The sequence below is a fragment of the Botrytis sinoallii genome, assembly GCF_014898435.1.
Source record: "Botrytis sinoallii strain Bc 23 chromosome Unknown BSIN_025, whole genome shotgun sequence".
Taxonomy (NCBI): Eukaryota; Fungi; Ascomycota; class Leotiomycetes; order Helotiales; family Sclerotiniaceae; genus Botrytis; species Botrytis sinoallii.
The window spans coordinates 799,995-821,239 of NW_024066052.1; the positions used below are offsets into that span (position 1 = coordinate 799,995).

Below are 21,245 nucleotides of genomic sequence, written 5' to 3' on the forward strand. Positions count from 1 at the left end.
GGCCTTATATAGGCACTACTGAAAGAGCTAGTCTCCTTCGCATTCGCCTAAATACCTTTGATACAGTAGCCATTGTATTGAAGTCATTCTTTTGAAGTGAATTCCCTTGTTCACACAGGGATTAAAACCAGCAAATATCCGATTAGACTTAAACATCAAGTAATACGCTTTTCAATTAACAAAACTCTTATTCAAACATCCAATCAATATCGAAAAAGCTACTTTAGTATACCAATACGCTAATCGGGAAGTAATTAATACTCCTCAAAGAAAGTTATATAAGTCAATTCAACTCAATAGAATTAGGGAATCAATTGATAAAAAATTTGATTTATTCTCTTTTGAAAAGATTATTCATTTTTATTTTCCTTTATGAAAAAGGAAATCCCTTTCAAAATTAATATTAGTTAGGCTTCAAAAGAAAATACAGTAATACTCCATAATATTATTTTTAAATATAAAGATCAAAATACTATTTACATTTATATAGATATCTTTTTTATTAAAAAGAGAATAGGTATTGGTATAGGGATAGTATCAATACAATTGAATAATTAGATTTCATATCAAGAACAAATCAATATTAGAAGTAATCAACTAGTCTATAATAAAGAGCTATATAGAGTTACTCGAGCTATTGAATATGCTAGTTCAATTACTAATAATAGAAAGAAGTTTAAGGTTTATTCAGATAATCAAGCAGACCTTTTTTGATTAAAAATACCCTTAGACCACCCAGGGCAAGCATATCAAATTCGAGCAATCAAAGCAGCCGAAGCCATTATAAACTAAAGGATCTGAAATATTCTTGAATTAAGTACCAGGGCACATATCAGTTAAAAAAAACGAGCTAGCAGATAAGCTAGCAAAAGAGGCTACTACAATATAATCTACCTTGAATGAAATCAGTTTTGGATTGCTAGAAATGATAATCAAAGAATCCTCTTTCGATTAATGAAGTTTAACTTTTAATTAATATAAACTCAGATCCAATCAATTGACATTAACCTATTCAAAACAATTTTCATGGAAAATCGGATCGAAAATTAAGCTATTAATTGGAACCAATCGAAATACTACTAGTACACTTTTCCAATTAAAATTAGGTTACGGATATATCAAATCATATCTATATCGATTTAATTACTCCAATAATAAATATATATACAGTAATATTAAAATATTGCAATACTTCCTAATTAGTTATTCTATATATAAAACAAAAAGAAAAAAGATATTCCAGAATATATTATTATCGAAAATCACTATACAATTCTATTGCATACCAAAATAGGTATCGAATTAGCTATCAAATTTATCAATATCACCAAAATCGCTACAAAGGCATGGTATTTAGCAAGGATTCTTAAACAAGAAGTAATAGAAAAAGAAATAGTAATAGAAAAGGAGAGAGAAAAAGATAATAAAGAAGAAATAGTTAAGGAAATAAGAGAGGGGCTTGATCTCCTCACAATTTCTTGATTTTCAAATTTTCTTATTATATACAATACATATAATAAATGGGCATTATTTCTTAGCATTTATTTTCATTTCCCTAATTAGATTATATTCAATATTATAAATCAAAAAGTTATCTGTTGGGTCTATTGGGCCTAGTTGTCCTATATAGTCTTAGACTGAAGGTGAACGTAAATTCAATCAATCAATCAATCAATCAATCTTTTAAATACTTAGATCTAGAAAGAAGTTAAAGACAAATTTCTAACTATCTTCTTATTTATCTTCTTATTTTTCTTCTTTCCGTCTAATCTAATTAAACTCTTTTTCGAAAGACTAAGAAGATAACTACGAAATGAAAGATAATAGAGTCTGATCAGAGCATCTATATAAATAGGAATATTCAGAACCGAGTATAGATAATCTAATCGGCCTCAGGCCTCTATATATTCGTCTGTAACGCTATAAAGGCTTACAATCGAAATAATAGAGAGCGGGTTAACAAGAGTATTTGACTGAATAAATGATACATTACTACGAGTAACTCATAAGGATTATAAGGTTACCTAAGAACCCTACCTTTTCTATTATGCCGATCTATAGATGAAAGGCGGTGTAATATCAATTGGATAGGGGTGCCGAGCATTTCGGCTGGAAGGGACGACAATATCACAGCAATTGCTGATCAAATTCATTTTGGGATAATTGTAATTGATTTGTTTGGATAGAAATCATGAAATTATGTAAAGATCGTACGATATTTTGAAGAATTGAAATCTAAAATTTCTTATATGTGATTGATTATCGTACTAATTTCAGACTCGAAAAGAAGATGAAGAGCTTTTCAGATTCCCGGAGCTTGGAAGCATTAGTAATCTCCTAATTGAACCTCGCATTTCCCTCCCAGTACAATTTCAATCCCGTTAGCCCACTTAGATCCAAATCTCCCGGGTTCATAATCTTCACAGTCCACTGTGCAAACGCAGTGGGATCCACATAATCCGAACTTTTGATAATGCTATCCTTGACAGGAGGCAAGTCCACCGTCCCATCCTTTGCAACCGTATATTCAAATGGTCGACTGAGCGGTTTGATCGTGAATCCATATATGATGCCATCCTGAATATCGGTATAAATTCCCGAAGTGCAGATTTGTAGGCGGATGGTAGCACGAGAGATACTTGAGGAGAAGGCTGAGGGCTTGGGGCTTGCGCCGAGGAGAAAGGCCCGCATGCCGAAGACTCGGAAGCGGGATCCATCAATGAATGTCTTGGAGGTTAGCTTTTATAATAATAAGGAATAGTATTATTATAATGATAGTGGAAGATCTAGTCAGTTTAAGCTTGAGGGATAAATCGAATATATAGAATAAGAGTTGAATTGAAGTCAATTTAGAAGAGCTAGGCTGAGTTGAGATGAATTGCTTGCTTTTTCCTAGATTTTCTTTAAAGAATATTCTAGGTTTATATAGTTTATAATGAAATTCCAGTATATTCTATGCTTATAAATAAGATCGATTTAAATCGTATCTTATAGAATCATTTTAGATAATAAAAAGAAAGTACAACCAATCAATTTAGCGATATTTCCTATATACTTCCATCTAGTTCCATTTCATTCTATTCCATTATAAATCAATTTGATAAGAGATACTATTATACAACTATATGATAATATGATTTTATAATATAAGATCATATTATATGTGTATTAGTCATCAAGATATCCCTTATTTAGTAAGATATTAATAAGTGATTTAGTGGACTTATTATGAATCCTCACAGAATGGGCCGGCGATGGGTGGAAGGCTTGAACTTTTATCTGCTGCGGAAGTGGAACTTGAAGTGGAAGTGGAAGGCGAGAGCGTTATAGTGACGGAATTGAAGGAGGATTGTAGCGCGTTTACGACGCTGGTTCGATAGTTGAGCGGGAGCTAGAGGTAAGTAATGAATCAATGGATTCGTGGGTGTGGTCTGATTGAAAGCCTATCATGCTGTATACTTACATCGATGGTTTGAATAGTCGGAATGAAAGCTAGACATAACGAAGATAGAGAGAGTAAGTGCTGGGTATTCAAGCTGAAGGTGGGGGCATTTAGACAGACTCGCGTGTAAAATCACTCGAGTAGTTCTCCTTGCACGCAGTGACTTCCTGTACAATCATCTCCGAGTCCTCCTGATATTCAATAATAGTTTTTAATGGATTAAGAACAACTGTGCTATCACTCAACGTGTAGTATTTATACGCCCATATAGCATCCCTCATATAAATCATAATATTAGTACGAAGCATAGATACTCGATCATAAAAATAACCTTGTGCTTCGAGAGCTGCATCTTGTTCTCCGTCGTAGGTATCATAGAGCTGTTGCAGGCGTGCTGCATTGCTTTTTGTTGCTTGCAATTGAAGCCAGAGCTGAACATACTCCTGACCTTCACGCAATAGGATTAGTAATCATGGTAACAAAGAGATCAATCGATTTTGAGGGACTACTTACCAATCTTAACACTCTGTGCTCTTGCCTGAACTAGAAGCTTTCCGTCGATGGCATGTCGTCTTAACTCCGCCTGATACGCCCCCGCCCCCTCAATCTTCTGCTCAACCGCATACGCCATCTGCTCATCACTTTGTATCATCCATTCATCCCAAGCAGCGATGCCAACAATAGCAGCTAAATCAGCATTACTCTGATCTTCGCCTGAGACGTCACCTCCCGCGGAGTTCAAATCGACAGCCGCCACATCGTTGACCGCGGCACTAGTTCTTTCGTATAGCTTCAAAGTGGCTTCAGTGCCGCCCTTGATACCTTCAATAGTCTCGGGCTTGAGGAATAAGTTTGCAAGGCTTCCAGCTTCGCTAACAACCTTTATGGCCGATTCGGCAGCACCTGGTGCAGCGGCTGCTGCTTCAGGATCGCCGATCGCTATCTCACCGATTGCGATTGCGAATCCTAGTCAAAATAGAGGTGTCAGCGAATACACGCTCTGGTCACTCATCATTCCAGGCTCTAAGCACTCACCAAATATGGCTTGAAATACATCAACAATTGTATCAATAATTTGCTCTCTCTTCCATTCTTGGATCCCCAGATTGAAGTCCGACTCTTTATCCCGAATGTCTAATTGATGAGATCTCATTGTGACTTCGGCATTATTCAAGATATCTGTTGCGTTATTCCATCTTGCTAGCGAATTGGTAACAAGAGTTTGTTGCAAAGTAATATTACCCTCATCTTGATCTAGCATCGCTTTCCATGCGATTTTTTGGTCTGCAATAGCAGCTGCTCGATCCGCAAATCGATTATATTGTGTTTCAAACGCGGAAGCCGTCGCGATAACATCATCCAGAACTAGCTTATACGTGCTCAATGTCAAAACGGGCACATAGTTGATATTCGGTCCTGTGAGAACCGACGACGAGATCTGCTGACCCAACGCATGAGCTTGCAAATTAAGAAGCACACCTGTCGCCGAGGTGGCTGTCGCCCGGGCTACGTGGGATGTCAAATCTAATGAAAGACTGGATTGAGTCCAAAAAAAAATAGACGCGATTCGAAGTTGAGTAACTAAACATTTGGTAAACTCGATATCAGTTATAGACAAATCGTCGTATTTGGTTAGGTAGGTCAGAGTTGCTTCCCCATTCTTTATGTCAATCTGTGCACCGAGATTTCCAGAGGCTGGGGATAGATCGAGTGGGATTGCGGGGGTCGTGGAGCTTGAATTTAATTTGTAGGATATTGGTTGGTCGAATGTGGATCCATAGATTGTAAAGGCTGATTCGTTGGTGCTGGCGGGATTGAGGGTGATAGTGAAGGGTCCGCTTGCCGTTACAACTCGGGAGATGATGTAAATTACCCCATTTTTGGGAATCGAGATGGTGATTTCTGGCGTAGAAAAGGCTATCACATCAGCAAATATCTGAGTGAGTTGAGAGGTAGATGCAAGGATAGCAGTTGGCGCATCAACATACATATCTCGGACGATATACTGTAGCTTGTTAGTGATAACAGCGTTTAGATACCGACTACGTATGAATCATGGAAAACTCACTTTGCTATGTTGAGCTATTATGTTTGACCTTTGAGGTAAAGTCGATAAGGAATGAGATGTCGAATATTGAAACCAGCCATCAGGGGCATTTGGGATTGTATTGTTGGAACTCATGTCTAACAGTCTGTTGATAGAGAAAATACAATTCTTGAGTTTTACAACATATAAGAGGAGATTCTGTTTATTTCTGCTAGAGGAGAGTCTGTGCTAGTAAACTACTCCGGTTCTCGTTGAGCAGCTACTGAGATAGTCACTATACTACACATATCATATTCTTCTCAGCCCAGTTCCACGGAATAGGCTGTACCACAGTTCCACAGATGATTTGTGGGCTGTGATTCTCTCCAACTCACCTTCGGTTACTCCTTTTCTTCGTCAGCCGAATTGTTTTTGCAAAAATCGCTGACACCTACTAATTCAAGGTTACTAGGCAAAGAGTTATCGCAATCATGCCAATTCACGAGTACATTTCGGTACTTGCAATGCCACTTCGAGATGCCAGCGGTTTGAAAACGTCAGCATGCTTATCCCCTTACATTGTTAGTCTTGGAGCTGGCTTAGTCGGAATGGCCTGTTCCGAATCGATTGTAACATATATGTATGATATATTGATAGATAACTGATTTGCAAATGGGATGAAGGGCAGTCGGTATGGAAATTCTGATAGTTGTAGCACCGATAGGGGATGCAGTGATTCATTAGGCAGCAATTTCACAATGCAATACCTCAATTCTCAACTATTCACAGCATTTCAGCTAGAACAATTTCCCAGCCTATGCTCAATGATAAGTCAAATGACAGTCTAATGGAACGGATCAGCGTGGAGGAGGTACAACTTCCCCACATCTTTAATTTATCTTCAACTTGACGGAACACAATGAGAACCCTATCAGAGACTGCCAGCACTTTCCTATCCCTTTACCATTTTGTGAACTATCAATACTCGAGTGTAAATCAGATGAGGCCTGTTAACGAAACACAATACAAGTCGTATCAGAGACTGCCAGAAATTTTGTCCTATCCTCTTTACCACTCTGTAGCCCATCTATTCTCGATTGTAAACAAAATAAGGCCTAATGTAACAGATCATCATAGGATAGGTGCAACTTCCCCTCACTTGTACAATTAACGAAACATAACGAAAATCGTATTATAGAATGCCAATATTCTTGTCTTATCTCCTTTACCACTCTGTGGCCCATCTATCGTCAATTGTAAATCAGATAAAGCCTAATGTAACAGATCATCGTGGAATAATTGTAACTTCCCCTCACCTGTACTACTTAAAGTTTGTTGTACACTTATTTGTCGAAACATAACGAAAATCGTATCAGAGACTGCCAATACTCTTGCCCTATCCTCTTCACCACCGTGTTGCTACCTCCCATCACTAGGTGGTGCTTGGGATCATGGGGATATAAACTAATCGGTCAGTAAGTCAATAAAAACTACATTATCTTTGACTACGCACTCTCATATTTGGGGATATATTGTTTTGCCGTCAACCTTCGGTAGCTCTGCCTTCTTCAATTCATAGCATAAAAACCCTAATCGAATATCTTATACACGTTTCAGCCTTGATCATCATGAGTACTTCTACTAAGACCATTACGCTTAAACCAGATGGTTTCATCGGCTCAGATGGCAAATATATCTTGGATAATGCCATAGTTGTGGGTCTTCTCAATTATGTTGTAAGTCCACCCACAATTCCTGAAGTTCCTCTTTCCAACCGTTGAAAACATTATATGTTGATACCTATATATAGTGGACTGGGGTGCTTCTTGCCACGAACAAAGACGATTATATGGCTCGTACGGGTATCACTTTAGACCACTACAGCACCCTCAGTAAATACATCGACCCCCTACTAGATGTATATAAGCCGGTAAGTATACAACTACTTCTCAAAGTCGACAAAAGTACCACTAACTCCCGACTTCTCGTAGTGTCAAGCCCACTGCCAAGACTTCAAGGACAACGTTTACGGAAACATTGTAGACCTGAGCCATGCTGTGAAAGATTATGCTCACACGGCAGGCGGCACAGCAGGTGGGTCGTTCTATGCCAACATCATCAAATACGGAAACCTGTTATATGACGAGTTGCAAAAGCCTACGGCTCAACAAGACCAGGCAAATGTTACCAAGTACCGAGAAACTGTAACCCAGCTCGTGGATACGGAGATCGACACCATAACTAAGCTACAGGGTAAAGCTGCAAAGGCGAAACAGGATTTGATGACTTTTCAACAACATTGCAGGGAGGACCAAACAGCTCTCAATACTCAAAACACGTTGATTACTACCGGGCTCACTGGGGACAAGGGGGATCTGACGCAGACCCAGGAAAAGCTCATATCAGATAAGGCTGAGCTAAGCGCTGATCAAGATGAATATAAAGAAGGTATATACGTTTCTTCACTTAATACCTATAACCCAAATACGAAGAGTAACTAATAATATTAGATATCATCATTGCCGCAACGGCGGTTACATATGTCTGGTGGTGAGTTATGTTGATTTCACAGGAGGTTTATGTTTGTGTAAACCACTCTCTAATTCAACCACACAGCTATCCGATTGGGACCATTATAGCTGGAGCTATAATGGGTGTATATGGAGCAAAAGCTGCGAAGATGAAAACCACAATCGACGCGGTCAAGGAACTTATCGAGGACGATAACGACAAAATAGCAGCCGACAAAAATTTGATTGCAGATTTAGGTCTTATCAAGGTGGGAAGCTTTCAGTTTTCATCGGCATTATATCATTCACGTCACACCGTTCATTCTTTTTTGTTATTTTGCAGCACTAATTGCATTATTCGTATGGTTTAGGACGATTTAAATTCCTTGATCGCTAAGATCGACGTCGCAGTCCATGCCCTTGATGGGTTCGTTTCCGTATGGGGCAATATCGCTGGGGATCTCCAGGCTGTGAAGGAGGGCACACAGGACAATTCAGGGACCGGAAATGACATAACCCAGGGAATCGAACAGCAGAGTATCCTTGACTCATGGAATGAACTCCACGACAAGAGTATGTATTTAACAATGCACATTTCTATTCATATTCACATCGCTGACCATACACCCTTTGATATAGTGGATGTGTATTGTAATATCGCGTATATTACTGCACCCGAGCAAGTAACCCTTGACTCATACGCAAAGGCACTAGGCAGCGCTTGAAGTTAAACGCTGAATCGGGATGCGAAGACTCAACACCTGTACGCAGTGCATCCTACGAACCTCCAGCTCTCTCTTGAGAGTCTGCAGAGCTAAGATTGAGTTACAGATGGAATTGGAAGAATTGAAAGAAGAGAGGTTCAGAGATATAGCAAAGGATTATATTACGATTTTATGATAGCAATATCTACAAAGAGTTGAATATTAGCTTTAGATATGGATACGAAGGTTATGGAAGCCCTGGTTAGATTCAACATCTACCATCGATTACTATTTCAAATACAGAAATATAATATACAGTAGATCTCTTTTTTTAGAAGAATCTTTTCGATATAGAGCTTACCGTTATTCTACTTGTACTACAACCCTTTTTATACCCTTTGGCTTTCAGCCACTCGAATACTACAACAACACAATACAAAGAATACCATTGCCTTCAAATTAATACCATACTTTGAACATTAATATAGTATAATGTTTTTCTTTTAATTTTCGAATTTTCGAATTTTCCGAATTGATTTGTGTATAGATAATAGGGCTTAGGATTCGGCCCTGCCCTATTATTTTCAATAGTTTCGATTATATATATCTAATAAAAGCTAAAGGATATCAAGCTTATAAAGATATACAAAGGGCTAATTTAAAAGAAATAAAGATAGAGAAGAATAATGCCTTCTTCTATTACCTTATTTATTTATTTATTTATAGTGATTAACATCTAATATCTGACCTCCCAAGGGGTATTCTAGATGTACTAAGGAGCGGACCTACGGGCCACTAGCATTCCAGCCGCTTATAGTAATATAATGTTAGCTAATCAGGAGCTTGTTGCCTCTAATATTCCCCTGCTTAGTACCACTCATAACAATCCTACGGCTATTCTATCTAAAGATTTGTAGTCCTGCTTTAGAGGGCCTTGTTTTATATACTATCCAAATATCGGCGGATAATCAGGTCGATCGTTATCGATCGGGAGAGTGCTCGGAGTACTTATAGCTATTCGGTATGGGTTTTAGATTGATTAGAATAGAAAACTTATCCTCAGAATATTGAAACAGATTGGAATTCGTATAGTTTTATATAGTTTAAGCATATCCTAGTATAGAATCTGGATTTAGTGAGAAGATCAATAAAACTATATTATATTCACAAAACATGGTTGATATATGCTATTACATCCCATTCGGATCGAAGTCGATTTAATACAAACGGCCAATCGCCACGCATCTGATTATTGATTGAATATTGAAAGAAATACAATAAGCTTTTTTCAATCCTATATTTACAAATATTTATACTATTTTTGTAATTGAATCTGATATAATAAACTGCAAGTATAAGTGCAGGCATAAAAGGTCATCTCCGTTGTATCAATAGAGTGATCAATACTGCTGCAAGAGGAGCGATCCCAGTATACAAGACTATACCGATCGCAGCTCTTATCAAAGAAGTGGGCTTGCTATCGGGGATAGTCGTGTTAGAATATGTTAAGCTGTGATTTGCATTCCATTTAAAAACGATCGACAATTAATATTTGTTAGTAAATCGTTTGAAGCTAGTAATACAAAAACGTAAATGAGGAGCAGGTACAGCAAAAAGGTTTCTTACAAGAATCCAACAGCTCAGCTATCTCATCCTAGAGATGCAACGCTCAAAGCTACTCTGCTTGCATTTTTCGAGTGGTTGCAGAATGAATTCAACAAAAGGATTAACCAAAAAAAAAGCAGTTCAAGCCTTTAAAGAGTGGTGGTGACAATTCTCATTCGAAGACTATACGATCTTTTCTGACGGATCAGAACAAATCATTGATTGCAAATATTGTGTTGGCTACGGATATGTAATATATCGCAATGGTACTCAAATAACCTTCGGATTTAAGCAGATCCGAAGCAACTTATATGTATTCGATGTAGAAGCGATAAGAGTATGGCATGGATTGGAGTATCTAATCATTATACTTGAAGATCCCTTGAACAGCTGGATCTGAATATGTATTGACAGTACATCGGTTATCTGGGGTATACGCGGAAATGCACTGCTTATAATATAATGGGTCTTTTACAAGTGTTATAAAGTAATAAAACAATTCGATATCAGGATAAAATGGTCACCTGGATATATAAAGATTGAAGGCAATGAGGAAACAGATCGCTTAGCAAACACAGACACAATTGGGCTTATGGACTAGGCAATCGATAAGCTACCAACAATCAGTGGGATCCGAACGATTGTCCGTCAGAAGCGCCTACATACAGAATCTACCTGGTGGGAAGAGATGAATTCCTTTCTCTCCACTAACTACAAGAAATAATCTTCTAGATATAGTACAAAGAAGCCAAAGGAACTAACTCTACCAAAAGCAGTCTTACATCGATTGATAACTATAAAAACAGGCCACAGCAACTACGCCGCTTACCATCAGCGATTTGGTTATCAAAACAACAAGCTGAACTGCTCATGCGGTAGTGCTAAGAAACCATATCACTTCTTTAAATGCACTATAAACAACCTAAAGCGTTCAGACTGGCCCCTTGCCCCTATAGAAATGCAATCTAACAAGCAGGCGATCACATATATCAAAAAACTCTTACACACACCTAGCAAGCTCACTCAGCTGATCACCGACTCAGAGTTCTACACTCAGATCTGTTCTAACTACTAAAGGACCCTTAGAAAGCAACAATCTTTTCAACAAAGCTTGCTGCTCATCCCTTATAAACTCATCACTCAACTGATCACTCGAATACACTACACCCTAAAAACCGCAAACCCAATATATAACACAAGAGCCCTGCTGCTCGGCTAAACAAATAGCAACCCACTCTCGCTTCTTCTCCTCTACTATAGGGATCGAAGCCCACAACGAGCCTATCCACCCAGGAATTAAGCTCTGTTTTAACAACAACCCGGATCAGACATTCCCTTCTGAAAACAGAAGCGGATCGCACCTGCAGAGAAGCGAATAGCCCCTAGCATTGAAGTTAAATTGCTAAATTCGGTCGCGACGATCACGCCGCTCAAATAGTTCCTTATCTTAGCACGTCTAAATACCCTTAGGGAGGTCCAAAACAGACGTTAATTAATATAAATAAATAAAATAAAAATAATAAACTGCAAAGTTACTATGTCCGGTCCATATCGCTATAAGTCTATATAGTACCCCGTAAGAGAGCTTGAGGCTTTCCGGCTTCGAAATATTATATACTAATTTCTATACATTATATATTTCGGAGATCAAACCTCTTTTTTCCTTTTACCATTTGCTCTCGGAACACTAATATTTGATATATAGAACAAAGCGGAAGCTACTGACTATAGGGAAACAGAATAGGCTAGAGTTAAGTAGCCCAGCTGTACCCTAATCAGCAAGATAATCAGCTGCTTCGTTACCCTCAATCTCAGTATACCCAGAGGACTATTTGATTGTAATATTGTAGTATTGTATTGCTTAATAGCATTTGTAATATACCTATTGAAAGGAGACAGTAATGCTTTCTTACATTCCCTAGATTATTGAGGTACTATCAATATATAACTATATTTATTTCTAATAGAAACAATCAATAATACTTAGAAGACATTCTAGTCCCCGCTATACGCTAATTACCTCAATATCAAAAACATACAACTATTTGCGTATATAACTATAACCACTAACAATCTATTACTTATCGCAATAGATTATAAAGCCATATTCTATACAGTGATTATATTCATTATATTATTCAGACCTGTCTGAAAATACAGAATAGTCTTCTTGAAGGATTAAGTCTTATCATTCTTTGAATACTTTCATAATATCCTCTTTATTCATATTATTTATTGAATCAATATAATATTTAAAAAAGAAATAAGATTATAAGAGTTTGGGGCACTCGGTAACAAAAATTGCCCATCCCATTCTTTATAGTTTTATATTAAGATCTTTCAGAATACCTATACCTTGTTTTCTTTTTCTAATATATAACTTTAATTAGTTTATAAATAAATATTATATATCTATTATCTAAAGCTGAAATGCAAACCTCAATCTAGCTTATTTTAATATAACAATTTTAACTAGGAGATCAGCTTCTACAAGAAATACAGTTATCGGGATCATCTTGTAGACAGATAAAGCTCCTTGTACTGTATTATGAATTGTCTTACTAATTAGATCGATATATTTCTTAATCCTAATACCGATCGGAATATAATCTGTATTTAGATATTGTTTATATAGCCCATTGAATTATACTTCAAAGCTAAAAAGAGCAATAGGGAGTATACAGATAATGATTGCTTTTCGCAAATAGGCTGCAGATAGTTTATAGGCTATATGAGCTATTAATCGGATATGGGATGCAATACGTATAGCTTTTATAATATGCGTTTTAATATATTGTAAGAATATTAGATATTAATCAAAAAAGATATCAAGCCAATATAAAATCGGTTGTATTTTGTTGATAAGCTTTAAAAGGATTGATGTAATGATTAGATCCTGATTTATTCTTATAGTCGGGTTTGCAATTTTATATTTTCTTGATATATGAAATAACTCAAACTTTTTTGAAGTAAAAAAAACCTTATTCTGATCTTCTTATTGTAAAATACATTGAACGGTTTGATGGAGTATATATGTATTTGTAAATAGGTCCTTAGATATATAATATATAGCTATATCATTAGTATATCCGAAACACTATACTTTATCTTGATTGAGAAGCTTAGTAAGATAAAGAGTATATAGAATAAAGAAAAATAGCAATCTTTAGGGGATATTATATATAATTGGGAAATCCTATATTATAATCCCTTTAAGCCTTACATATATACATCTCCCAGTCAGAAATGAATTAATGAATCACAAAAGTACTATAGGCTAATCTTGTTTCTTTATACATTATAGGAGCTGTCTTTTAAGAAATACATTATAAACACCTTATATATTTATTATTACTAGTATAACCATTTTGCCAACTACTAAAACAAATTCGGTATTATAAGTAAAGACAATTATAAAATCAATACCAGCTCTTTTCAACAATGCTCCGCAATACTGAGAGCTGATAATATTGTATTTCATAGCTATCCATACAATTTGATTAGCGATATACCTTTTTAGTCCTTTTTCAATACACAATATCAATACAATCAGTCTTTACGATCTTGGGAATATTCTATCCTTTTTACTAACCTTGGGTAGTATAACTATTTCAACGAGTTTCTACTTGTTAGGGTAATAGTTGAACCTAAGGCAAACCGCGAAAATCTCATATATTACACTCTTCGTGCTAGGCCAGTATACCTTGAAAAAACGAACGATTATCTGATCGATTTCAAATGATATACTCCTAACTTTTATTATATGTTTTTCCATTTTTTCTGTGGTAATTATTCTTTTCTATAATAAGGTTGTCTAGCAGTCCTGTTCTTATAGAGGGTTGTACTGTAGATTATTCAATGCTTTAAAGCAATCGAATACTATTACAAAAAGTACTTCGGCTTTTTTTCTGATATTAGTAATCTCCTGACCTTCGATTACCAAAGGAGAAGCCTTGAGGTCTGCTTCTAGAATCAGCTTGTACCAGTTTATAACTTTATATAGTTCCTGATTATTCTATACATTATCCAAGCATTTAATTCAATAAACTTATTTCGATATTCGCACAACTCTCTATAGATCCTATTGAATAGTTACCATTTTATTAGTAGTTCTAGTTCTCCTAACTTGTGTATATATTCGGTATACCTTCTTACACTCATCAATCCACTACAAGGATGATTAATAGGGTTTATAGCCTTTCTACTCTATAGTTACTATAGAGACGCTTAGTGTGCTTATAAGTCTGGCAATCAATTTGTTGATATTATAGATAAACCGGAAATCCGGGTTTTGGAGGTTCACTAAGCGATTGACTATTATACCTACCAGGTAGGGTAAATCTGAATTGCGAATCCGGATATACGCTTGTTTGTATTCAAAAATTCCTCTATTCGAAATAGTAGTAACTTGAATAGCATGATTGGAATTGCTGTACAAATCGTTATCGATTACTATCGTAGTGGTAGTCAAATTAGAAAAGATTAGATCCAGAATGTATCCCCTTGTATATATAAGGGCATTAGGGGTTTCGATATATTCCATTCCCTATTCAACAATTCATTATACAAGTATATCACCTTAATTAGTAATTACTATTTTGGATTCCCATAGATTATATTTAGTATTGAAGTCATTTCTAATAACCATACCAATTCCTAAAGCAATCTCTAGTCCGAGTATATATTCTATTGTTAATAGATCAAGCAGAGTATAGTAGGTATTAAGGATCGAATACCTATTAATATTGATTCAAAATAGATCTCTGTTTTCGATTTGTCTTATTTATCTAATCTTCAAGTTACCTCCTTTTCATATATAAATGATTATTTGTAGCCTACATTTAAAGCCATCAGCCACTCCCAGATATCGATTAACTAATATCGATTATATACAACATAATTTTGAATTGCCGAATTATTATACAATCGGGATTCTTAAATACAAATGATATCCATATCAGCCTTTCCAGCAATCTGTAGAAGGATAATATGATTGAAGTATCCGCACTCTATATTCACCTATACAATCGTAAACCCCCTTTTTTCTATTGAATTTACACTAATTATATAACTCATATAAAAGTAATAACAATTTTGTTAATGTTTGACTCACTCCCTTCGCTCATTTCAGAGTCAAAAGATAAGAAGGCTTTTTTAGCTATAACTATTACATTATAATTTACTCCTTTATTAGCATAACACGGAGGATTACGGCCTGGAGTATAAATCGGATTGTTGGAGGGGCTCTTTTCTAATCGAGTTTGTTTGGATAATCGATTTACCAATTATTATTCGTTTTTATAGATAATAATGCAGGTTTCTGATATAGGGAGTTTGGGGATAACTACTTAAAACTATTTGACTAGTATTGGAGTAGATGTCTTTTTTTTGTATACTTCCTGAATTTTCTTTTAGTTAGTAATCCTGATTTCTTTTATTTATTAATAGGTAAGCCTAATCAGTTTTCCATTGATTAATTATAATATTATTGGGTAATTATTATATATAGATTAAAAAAATTCTAGATATTCTATATATTAAATATTATTTTAGTATTATTTATAGATCTTTTTATTAGTATATTTAGCAGTTAGTTTACTATATATAAAATAGCAAGCCGGATAATAATATACATACAGATTATAGTATAACTAGTATTTATTGGAATACTTTTGTAATTGAGGGTATTGCAATCTATTAAGAGGCTTTGAATATTTATTAATATTAAATAACCAAAATGGTTTTATTATTTTCTTAAAACTAATAATCTAATTAACCTTTTTTATAAAAGAGTTTACCCTGTATTTAAAGACTCTATATTGTATTGATTTCTTTTTTATTTATATCTTAATCTTTTTTTGAATAATTATATTTAAAAGTATTATAAGTGTACTTAATATATTATAAGAGATTTGAGGTATAATATAATTATATCAGATCTTTATGGCTTGAGTATTATCTATATTAAACACAATAATCAGTTATATACAATTTTTGTTTCACAAAAGGTTTTTATATTCTTCTAGTATTTTATATTCTAGAGTCTATTTTATTCTATTGCGATGAAGCGAGGGGATTAGTTCGAGCCTTAATTCAGAAACTGTTTTTATAATTTTCAATTACAATTCGAAAAGGTTATTGATAATCATTTATTACCTATTTCCTATCTTTATAAGAATTGTACACAGACAAAAAGACCATTGTCCTCCGCAAGGAGCCCGGCTGGTTCAGTGGTAGAGTGATCGGTCCACTCTCCCACTATTCTACAACTTAAGGCTATAGCGATCTGATCCACATGGATCCACCCTATATGCCGCCTCATAGGCCACCTTAGTGTGGACCTCTTGACACAGCTCCACTGAGCTCCGACAATCTACCGCTAACCCTAATAGAGCCTTTCTATTATGGGCCGCAAAAGCGATCGATCGAATACTGAAGGGGAACTGATCCCCCTTCCAGCTGTTACCACTGCGCCTATGCGCCACTCCGCTACTCAGTGGAATCATCGTTCCGGCTGCTCTTCTCGAGCGGCCCAATAGCCGAATCCTCCACTCCCATGGAGCACCATTACACACACACCTGTTTCTTTGAAGCAATATACCTGTATACACTGCTCCTGCTCATATGGTTTTATGGCAGGAGTAATCGTACAATCAGAGCGCTCCTTTCTACGAGTAGTAGGAAGCGTTAGGAATATAGGGCCGATCAAACGGCCCTATTTGCGAACATTACACTAGCTTGTTTAGGATATATAGAAGGAACTGGGTTTACCCTATGAGGTTTTACTAGCGTGCGTATCAGCGCCTTTCTGTATTTGTAACTCTAGATCTAGCCACGTCTTTCATACCCCTAGGGAGGTCCCCCACAAGACGTTAATCACTATAAATAAATAAATAAAATAAATAAATAAATAAGAATTGTACAATTATTTCGCTCTTATTATTTATACTTTTATATCGTTTCCATTATTTTGAATATACTCACCTTAGTATTTTTTAATATCTGAAGCGCCTTCCCAGTCTTAAATGTATCAATATAGGATTTAGTAATTTTCTTTAAGATTATTTTTGTGATTAGTATAGGGATTCTTTGTATAGATCTGGTTTGTTTTATAATCTTAATTATATTATCGATATATACAAACCTTAATATATCGGCGTAGCTTAATTCTATCTTGCTTAAGGTTTTAATACACATATCGATTATATTTGTAATCTTTAGAGTTATTTATTGCTTTTTGTTTTTTTTATAGAATTAATTAATTATTATTTTATAAATAGATTGTATATTATTATCTCTATTCGCTTTAATTATTAATATGGTTATTGTTATTGTTGTTGGAGTGATTGGATTGCAACCCGATATACTCGGCAGTGTGACAGATTGCTCATAATCGTATATTGACGATATCATGGTATTATGTTTATAATATATATATATATAGTATAAAAGTAGTTTATAGATTATGTGATTTGTATTGATTATTGCTTCTATTACCTTACTAGTAAGAGGATCCTTTATTATATTGAAGGCAATTCAGAAGAGAATAATTCTTGCCTTTTATAGAAAAAGAGGAATAACAAATTGGATTTAGAATTTTAAAAAGAGAAATTGGATATTGGAATACTTTAATTGAATTAGGGATAGAAGAAAAATAAGGAAGGAAGTATCTCAGAGAATAAAAACTATTTAATCTCTATTTACACTCCAAATAAAGATCAGGCATAGTACTCTAGTATTCGTTTTTACTCCCCCAAATTGAATATATTTATTGTAGATATCTACTAGCAGTTATTAGGTTCTTAAAGCCTAGCCATCCTAAATAATCTTGGACTGAGAAAAGGACGTTAATTAAATCAATCAATCAATCAATCAATCAATCAATCAATCAATCAATCAATCAATCAATCAATCAATTAAACGCTGAATCGAACAAATGTTTCATGAATGTATGGAACATTTTTGATTTATGTATGGTGATTGAGACTAAAGTACTTCACTTCATTTCCAGTTTTTGTCGAACTCAGCCGAAATATTGCATTTGCACAACTTTTTTTCTTATTGGAATCAGCGGAAGATCTATAAGATCTCGAAGATTATTTTTACCCCCATTCATTTCCTTAGCTAGCTAACGATGTTACTTTCATAATAATTTTTTGAATGCTTAAATGTAAATCTATATGATGTAATGGTTGAGTGAGATTTGAAGAATAAACCATTTCAAGTACGAACGCTTCTGTTTGCAGTTTTGATCTGTTGAATTGGTTTAAGTGTTTGAGAATGACTGTGCATCTGCTAGCGAGTTGTCTTTTCAAAAGGGGTTCGCTTGCCTAGGAATATTTTTACCTATCTCATATTGGCCGATGTTTTATTACAGCATTCATGTATGAAGTACAAGGCCCCGGATCTCCTCAGTGGTTATACTTCTTAATACATCTCAAGACTTGCTTGCAAGCAGATTCAAGTTCCTCACTTGCCATCCCCTTGTGACATGGTTGTACGTTACAATGTTTACTGCAACATCACTCGCAGATTCCGATTGTACAGTATATCTTGGAAATAAACAATTCGGAATGAATGCCTCACGGTAACATAGCGATGATACAACTTTCTGCTGTTCAACTGTACCATGCTTAAAGTGGTGTGTTCTGTACGTTGATACGTGATGTTGATATATGCTGTGAACCTCGATTGATGACAATTTGCGATAATAAAAAACGTGCTTTATCCAATTGCAATGTCTGAATTGAGTGAATTCTTCCTATTCCTACTCTTAACTGATAGGCAAAACCTGGAATAAACCCTGCGTGGTCGCCGACGATTGAAGACTTCATCTTGAGATCGGGTAGTGATGATGTGAGTGGGAGCGCAAAGAGCACAGCGTAGTAGAAGTAACATATGCTATAAAACCGGCGGTAGTACAGTATTAGGATACTGACTTAAGTTTTGAGATGAAAAACTGCCATATATATATCTCCCATGATTGTTCGAACTTACAAACCACATTCTTCACTCTACTTGCTCTTTTTATGAGATCCACTCTTAGATTACCGTCATGAGTAACATCACTTTGCAGCCTGTGGGCCTCGTTGACTCTTCTAAACATTATTGGTATCAAAGAATAGACACCACGAGTATGGACAATTTCCAAAGCTCAGATGACCTTCCCACGACTTTCACCCAGTATGTTGTAGCCTACGGCGGTGAAAAATATTTCTACCCTGGTACAGACTACGAGAAACTGCCCCTGCCTGAGGCTGCTATAACTCTTCTTGGTGACTACAAGACAGTAAGATAATCCCATGCGCATAGATCATCTATATATGACATCGATACAGTTTTGGAAAGGACATGGAGATGTTGAGGCTGATCATTCAAATAGGTCGCAGATCAGCGACTGAGGATTGAGGTGATTTCCACCAACCTACCCACTTTGCATGCATGCTTTAATATCTTGTTATTTGATTTAAGTCAGCTGATCTTATCTGTCCACACAAAGCAAGAAGTGTATACATCGTATGGGAATCTAAAGGATTACTTCCAATCCTATGCGAGTACGGCACACCTGAGATATAGTAGGTGAAAATTTTCATCTATTCACAGCTGCTCGTAAAACACCGAGTCTTGAGCTCTACTCACATCACCGACTGCAGATTTAGCCCTAAATTACTTGGGCCAACTAAGCGCGCAAATTGCAGTGGATAACACTCCCAACGCCGATGATCTCCAAGGCTTGCATGCCATTGTTGAAGAGCGATCCAATGTCAGCAGCAAGATGGAACAAACAGCATCCGACCTTGTAACAACCCTCATGGAGATTAGCTCGACTCTCAGTTCGCGGATTGAAAGTATTAACCAGAATGTCACCGATCTGGATCGTGAATGCAAACTTACTGCGGCTGAGGTAAGTATCTTCGTTATCGGGGCCGAAGATAGAAATTCTTCAGCAACAGTAAGACGGTGTATATCTGCATTGGGATATACGGTATGTGTTCTCCAGTACCAGAAGAGTGGAACGAAGATCTGTATCTCTATGGAGATGAATGAATGGCTGGGTGGATAACTCACTACTATACTAATGTTTGGTTTTATAACTGAAAGCAATTGGCATCCCAAGTAACCGGTGATGCCCAAGCAGTGTGCGATGAGATGGGAATTATGATCAATGAAATGCAAGCGGAACAAGGTGAGTGATTTGAATAGATGCATACATACGCTAGCCGTTATAAAAAATATTGACGAGACTTTAGGCAGATGGAGAAACATCACCTCGGATCTAACTGATATTGAAAAATATATTACCAAAGAACAAACCACCGCGATTCAAATCATAGCTAGTCTGGATAACGAGCAGATCATCGAAAGATGGCAAGAACTGGGTGATATAGGCACGTCAAATTCCAACCGCATCATGAATTGTTCCTAACATTGTGTTTCCAAGTTGAATAGTTGAATAGTTGTTGGATATAATCCCCAATACCAAGACTACTAAGACAGTGGATAGGGTCAGGTTAAGCTGGGCCTTTCCGGTCATGATGACTTTCGTTTGGAGGGTCTGGGGGTTCTTGTATTTATGAGTGCATGAGCGGATGAACAGATAGCTTATATAGGTTTAATTAGGCGTGATAGCTTTATACATGTTAAAGATTAGTTATATAAAATTATTGATTTAGATAAGAGAGTTTGATTCAAGAGTTGAGTTGAGTATCTCATACATCACATGATTTAGACTATCTTATTTTTATTTTAATTATCATTTTATATATTTTATATTAAATAAAAATAAAAATTAGATTTAGATTTAAATTCGGTATTATTGGGATTATTTGTTTAATTGATATTATTTGTATTATTATAATGATTAATATTATTTATATAATTCATATTTAGATAAATATTAAATTAACATGAGATAATTAGAAAACGGAATTTGAAATCTATAAATATATAGGATTTTG

The 21,245-nt window shown here is 35.7% G+C and overlaps 4 protein-coding genes across 4 annotated transcripts; 2 read left to right on the forward strand and 2 right to left on the reverse strand.

Moving 5' to 3' along the window:
* Positions 1 to 2,337: 2,337 nt before the first annotated feature.
* Positions 2,338 to 2,691, reverse strand: EAF02_010536 (uncharacterized protein; the record flags this gene model as incomplete). Its single annotated transcript, XM_038906584.1, has 1 exon — positions 2,338 to 2,691. The coding sequence occupies one exon, from the start codon at positions 2,689 to 2,691 to the stop codon at positions 2,338 to 2,340; it is 354 nt and encodes a 117-aa protein (XP_038753848.1).
* An 861-nt stretch (positions 2,692 to 3,552) lies between these two features.
* Positions 3,553 to 5,624, reverse strand: EAF02_010537 (uncharacterized protein; the record flags this gene model as incomplete). Its single annotated transcript, XM_038906585.1, has 4 exons — positions 3,553 to 3,890; positions 3,956 to 4,408; positions 4,478 to 5,447; positions 5,511 to 5,624. The coding sequence occupies 4 exons, from the start codon at positions 5,622 to 5,624 to the stop codon at positions 3,553 to 3,555; spliced, it is 1,875 nt and encodes a 624-aa protein (XP_038753849.1).
* A 1,472-nt stretch (positions 5,625 to 7,096) lies between these two features.
* On the forward strand, positions 7,097 to 8,703 carry EAF02_010538 (uncharacterized protein; the record flags this gene model as incomplete). The annotated part of the gene is made up of 7 exons (XM_038906586.1): positions 7,097 to 7,204; positions 7,279 to 7,398; positions 7,460 to 7,916; positions 7,979 to 8,018; positions 8,085 to 8,247; positions 8,350 to 8,551; positions 8,618 to 8,703. The coding sequence occupies 7 exons, from the start codon at positions 7,097 to 7,099 to the stop codon at positions 8,701 to 8,703; spliced, it is 1,176 nt and encodes a 391-aa protein (XP_038753850.1).
* Positions 8,704 to 19,342: 10,639 nt separating this feature from the next.
* Positions 19,343 to 20,736, forward strand: EAF02_010539 (uncharacterized protein; the record flags this gene model as incomplete). Its single annotated transcript, XM_038906587.1, has 7 exons — positions 19,343 to 19,576; positions 19,670 to 19,696; positions 19,787 to 19,862; positions 19,941 to 20,272; positions 20,389 to 20,473; positions 20,538 to 20,675; positions 20,729 to 20,736. The coding sequence occupies 7 exons, from the start codon at positions 19,343 to 19,345 to the stop codon at positions 20,734 to 20,736; spliced, it is 900 nt and encodes a 299-aa protein (XP_038753851.1).
* Between the last annotated feature and the right edge of the window lie 509 nt (positions 20,737 to 21,245).